We start from the raw sequence: 6,067 nt of genomic DNA, 5'->3' as shown, positions 1-6,067 counted from the left end.
TAACTTTGGAGTCGTCAGAGTGCAGAGATGAGCCCGAACCACACGCAGTTCGGCATCATGCTCTTGCTGTTGCTTATCATCGAGTTGTCGCATTGTCCGTAGTAAAAATTTTCGTCGTAGACGACGTCTGGCCCCTTCCATCAAAGGGATAAACTACTTAGGGCTTGTGGCGTTATGCCGCGACTGGCGCAATCGGCGGGATTCTCCTTAGTTCGTATATGATGCCAATGTGAAATACTGGAATGCTGCTGGATGTACGCAACCCGATTCGACACATACTGCATCAGATTGCTTGGTGACTTACGAATCCAAGAGAGAACTATTCTAGAGTCGCTCCAATACATACATTGGTCTTGGCTGAGCTGAAGAACTTCTCGAGCGCTCACCATCGTAGTAACCAGAAAGTGTGCAGCGCATAACTCCAACCTGGGAATGGTTATAGCTTTCAGTGGACTAACCTTTGTTCGCGCAGTCACCAGCCCTACTCGGACTGTCCCATCAGTTTCAATACTTCGAGCATAAATGACGGCTTCATATGCCCTTTCGCTGGCGTAGAAAAACCCATATAGCGTTGTATTGACAGACTTCGCCATTCCGATCCAACGAGGTATGCGGAGATCCGTGACGGCTGGTATAGCGCTTCGAAATTTAAGCCATTTCTTGCGGAGTTCGGGGGTGGTAGAGGTGTGTCCCAATCGATCTTAGCCGCCCATGTCAACTGCATCAATATCTTAGCTGTCATCGATACTGGCGCCAAGAGTCCCAGGGGGTGAAAGATTTTAGCCACTTCGCTCAACACCTGGCGTTTAGTAGGAACCGGGATGATTGCATCTAATCGTACTTGGAACAAAAGCTCGTCTGTAATCGGAGCCCAGTGCAGGCCCCACACTTTCGCATCAGTGGCCCCTAAATTTAATCTGAACTTGACGACCCTAAGCCACATGTGAAAAGAACATCTGCCGCGCTCGAGTTCCACTTGCAAAGTCTAAACCGACCATGTTGCAATATCGTTGTGATGTCTCTAGCTAAGGTGGCAGCTTCCGATGGAGTATCCATGCTATCAAGAAGGTCATCCATATAGAAATTACGCAGAATACTATCTCGGGCCTTTGCCGCTCGAGCCTCATCAGGAAACGCTGATTGGTTTTCATTTACACACTGCTGCAAGACGCGTGCCGCGTTGAAAGGACTGCAAACCATACCGTAAGTTAACGTCGTTAACTGATACGCACCGAGAGGATCACTTGGGCTTTCCCGCCAGAAAATTTGCTGCCAACATCTATGTCTGGAATCAACTTCGATCTGCCGAAACATCTTCTCGATGTCAGCAGTGATAGCTATACGGAAACGACGGTACCGGAGAAGAATGGCGGCAAGTGGATCCTGGACGGGCGGTCCAACTAGCTGAGTATCGTTTAAGGAAACGCCATTGCTTGTCTTCGCAGAGGTGTTGAAAACTACCCGGAACTTCGACGTGACGGCATGGTGGGGTATATAATAAACTTGGGATGGGTCGCCTGGTTGCGGTGTTATCTTCTCCATGTGCCCGAGTGCCTCATAGTCGCGCATGAACTGAATATATTTGTTACGTAGCTCATCATCATTACTCAAGCGGCGATCAAGATTGAGCAATTGGTTAAATGCCTTGACATATGAATTGCCAAAAGCTGATGCATTCAGTGAAAATGGGATTTGTACTACGTATCGGCCGTCGCTTTTGCGCGATACCGTTTTACAAAAAATCTCTTCGCTAAGGTTGTCAACAGCTGGGGGTCGGCCAACCTCCTCCAGCTCCCAGAAACGTTGCAGTATCTCATCTAGTCGCTCCTCTTCCGCGACGCATTTCGGTAACGCGCGTAAAGTTGGAAGCGACGTACAGCGTGGGAACGCAGGTCCGCAAATGACCCACCCCAGACGGGTGGACAGGGCGCACGGCTATTTAGACCCACCAGTGATTGTTTCCCCTAGGGGGAACATACCCCAAATATCCGCTCCAATGAGAACATCGATGCTCCCTGGAGTGTGAAACGTGGGATCGGCTAGTGGTATGTCTCTCAAATGTTGATAGTGGTTAATGTCTATTGGCGACGCAGGAATCTCTGAAGTTAATTGTGGTAGGATATGAGCTTCAAAGGTGCACTCAAACGTGGCACCGTGGTATGAGCGCATCACCAGCTCGCCTGGCCACGCGACGAAGTCACCCTCTGAGAGCCAATTCCTTCTATCGTAACCGTGTTCCGTCTTCTGTGGAGACTTAAGTGGTTGAAAAATCTTCTGTAATGAAGCTTACCTGTGAACCCATATCGCCTAATATACGGCAGGCTACTTCTTCCCCCACCTTGTCTAAAAGTGGAGCTCTAGCCGTGGCCAGAAGAACGATCCCCTCAGATTACGCCAGGAGAGACTGCATCACATCTATGCGAGGCAAAACCTGTGGCGTAATGGCGCCGATAGATGTTTCAAATGCGGGGGCTGGTCGCGTTGCCGCACTGGTGGTTGCAGGTAACTTCTCGATGCATGAAGAAGTCTTACAAAGCAAGGTGTTGTGTTTCTGTTTGCAGTTGTTGCAGGATCCTGAGCTGCACTCTCTAGCCGAGTGGCTAGTTCCGAGACAATTATAGCATAAATATGCTTGCCGCACCAGGTTCAAACGTTGATCTACAGTCAGTGCTCGAAATTGTGGACATCTTGACAGGCGATGTGGTTCCGAGCACCGTGGACAGGCCAGCGACGATTTCATGGTTGCGTTCAGAGACTTCGGGGTAACTACATGTGATTGTGCCACACGACGCGCTGTTGACGGTCGGAGTGACACATTAGGGTCGCATCTCAGAGTATCCGCGTAAGTCTCGATCTCCTCTAGCATTTTCTGCAGATTAGGTAATGTTTCGGCGTGGTTTAAAACCGTCCAGTGTGAGACAGCCGGAGTTGGTAGTTTGCGGGGGACTATGGGACAAACGATGGCATCCCATTGGTCAGTTGCCAGACCCTTTACGTTCAGGGCACGTAAAGTACTGCGCACCACATCGATAATGTTGTGAACGTTGTGCTGCGTTAGAACTGGATGTTCCGGCAAGTCAAATAGCCGATACACGTGCGACTCAACCAAGCGCCGAGGATTATCATATCGCCTTTTCAACTCGGCCCATAGCTGGCTGTAGGCCCCCGTGTATACTCCACCAACCATGGGTACTGCCTGAGCGTGAACACATTGCCTCAACCGACTGAGTTTATATCTGTCGTCAAGATCGGTGCGATTGTGCACCAATGATTCGAAAATGTCTTTAAACATCAACCAGTCTTCCGGTTGACCATCAAATGCTGGAATCTTGACCGGATCCAAACGTTGCTCTGATTGGCACCGCACGGGCGCAGCATTCGACGGAGTGGTTACAGCAGCTCGCATGCGTTGCAGTTTGGTAACGATACTACCGTGAACCCTCTCCACTTGAGCAAGTAACTTGTCGTGTGCATCCAATTCATCTGGAGTCGCTTCGCCCACGCCAGGTGATTTTCCAAAAAACGGTTCCAGATAGCGTGCTAATGGTGTAATCAATCTGCACCGTATCGGGAGCATATCCCTCAGCCTCGACTTCCACCTTAATTCTTAAAATGGAGCTCCTTGCCGCAGTTCTCAAATTAATCGCTGCCATTATTCCGACGAATACCCTTTAATGACTTGCAAAGTTAGCACTTGGTCGCAATTGTCAGTCCTCACAGGAGGCTCAAAAACTATATGCGAAAATGAAAAGGTCGTTTATGATAGGTTATACGCACCAAAGCGAATGAGAAACTTTATTTTATTGAAAGTGCCCTTTATAGCAGCCGCCGAATGTTTTCCAAACGGTATAGTGGCGTGATTTCCTAGCGTTATGTATTTGTAAAACAATTGTATGTATGTAAGATGTACAAAGGAGAGTATGAAAATTAAACGTCAAATGCTTATGCTTAAGGGGACTGCTCATGGTACGACTTGTTAGGCCGACTTAATCTTGTACAATCAGTAATCGACGACTTTATCAACATGGAACGGAAAAGGGTGACATCAGGCGTTGTTGCAACCACTGGACATGAAGGAAGCGTACTTTATAGCATTCGACACAATGGATCCTTCAAAACATTACAAAGAGACATTACAAACCAATCGCCACAGCCAGACATTCCCTTGACCGTACACGAATTGGCAAAAGCGCTTGTGGTAATCGTTCGTACAATGCAGCAATTGGACTTTGAGGAAGAGCTTCAGCACCTTAAAAAATAAAACGAAGTTCGCAAAAACAGTTCTTTCCGCAGCCAGTCACCGTTTCTGGACAATAATGGCATCATCCGAGTTGGGGGCCGTCTACAAGCATCAGAACTTGCATACGATACCAAACACCCTATGCTAATTCCACATAACAATTCACTCGCAAAATTATTAGTACAAATGATCCATAAAGGAAACCGTCATTGTGGCCCTCAAGCGCTCTTAGCATACACAAGGCAAAGATTTTGGCCTTTTAAGGGAAAATTGCTGGCATGATCAATTTTGCTAAACTGTGTAAGATGCACCAAAGCTAAGCCAAAACTAATAAGTCAAATTTTGGGGAACTTGCCTTCAACGAGAGTAACTCCGGCAAGACCATTCACCAACTCAGGCGTGGACTTCTGTGGGCCATTTTGGGTTCACTTCAAGATAAGGGGAAAGAAACCACAAAAGGTCTATGTAGCGGTATTTTGTTGTTTTGCACAAAGGCAGTACATTTGGAATTAGTCAGAGACTTAACGACGGATGCATTTATTGGTGCATTAAAACGATTTATAATCCGAAGAGGACATTGTCAAAATTAATATTGTGACAACGCAACCAATTTTGTAGGCGCGAAAAAACCACCTTTCTGAACTTACTGACGTTGTTTATGGAAATTCATCACGAGAATCAATAGTAAAGCAGTGCAGCGGAAAGGGAATAACATTTCATTTCATACCTCCTAGGACTCCACATTTTAGCGGTTTATGGGAAGCAGCGGTAAAATCAGCTAAGCATCTATAATAAGAAGCACCTCGACAGCGTCCTTAACGTATGAAGAATTGGACACGGTAATCATCGAGGTGGAAGGAATCCTAAATTCCAGACCAATCAGCACAATCCTAACGATCTAACAGCTTTAACTCCAGGCCACTTCCTCATAGGAGAACCCCTTAATGCCCAAGTTGATCCAACGTGTAGGCCGCAGCAAACAAATTTATTAACAAGATGGAAACTTGTTTCTCACCTCAAACGCGAGTTTTGGAATCGGTGGTCCCGCGAATATTTATCTGACCTTCAGCTGTGAAATAAGTGGAAGACACAACACAACAACATCAACGTAGGTGACATGGTGATCATCAAAGAAGACAACACACCGTATATGAAGGAAACGACGGTGTAGTCATCAACGTAGGTGACATGGTGATCATCAAAGAAGACAACACACCGTATATGAAGGAAACGACGGTGTAGTGAGAGTGGCTGATGTAAAAACTGCCAGTGGCACTTGCAAGAGGCCTATTCATCGGCTTCCACCCTTGCCCAAGGAAACAAATGCTGCCACAGAACGACAATCAACCAACAAAATGCTTGAGGAAGATGAAATGTCATCAAGGAGGAATAATCTTTCCTTACCCCAAGGACTTGCTACACTTCTGATTACCCTACTCATCTGAAATTCAAAATAAGCGATTCGGATCAAGCCTTGGCATTCATTTTGAAGGAATAGGCTCACCAGCCATACCACCCATCGATTGGAAGCTAATAATCTACTATGACATGGAAGGATTTTTGGTAGAACTAGCAGCGCTGTCAAATGGCGCAAGGGCCCTGCGCTATTTATGTCAAGAAATCACACAAAAAAGCTCATGTCTTTCTCTGGTAGCACATCTTGAACAGACTGAAAAAGAGTTGCAGCTAGACTACGCAATAGTAAAATCTAATCGGCCTAAAGGAGGTGGCACTGATGCAGCTGGAAATATCGCTCATTCTTTGTTTGGAGTACTGGACGCAGAATATGCAGAACAAATGTCCTAAACAATCACGTTAAGGAAAATG

The 6,067-nt window shown here is 46.6% G+C and overlaps 1 protein-coding gene across 1 annotated transcript; it reads right to left on the bottom strand.

Moving 5' to 3' along the window:
* Positions 1–2,389: 2,389 nt before the first annotated feature.
* On the bottom strand, positions 2,390–3,577 carry LOC108368424 (uncharacterized). The gene has a single exon (XM_017623274.1). The coding sequence runs from the start codon at positions 3,575–3,577 to the stop codon at positions 2,390–2,392; it is 1,188 nt and encodes a 395-aa protein (XP_017478763.1).
* Between the last annotated feature and the right edge of the window lie 2,490 nt (positions 3,578–6,067).

This window comes from Rhagoletis zephyria, unplaced genomic scaffold (assembly GCF_001687245.7).
Source record: "Rhagoletis zephyria isolate East Lansing unplaced genomic scaffold, Rhagoletis_zephyria_1.1 Rzeph_scaffold_03110, whole genome shotgun sequence".
Taxonomy (NCBI): domain Eukaryota; kingdom Metazoa; phylum Arthropoda; class Insecta; order Diptera; family Tephritidae; genus Rhagoletis; species Rhagoletis zephyria.
This window is presented reverse-complemented; position numbering and strand designations above follow the sequence as displayed.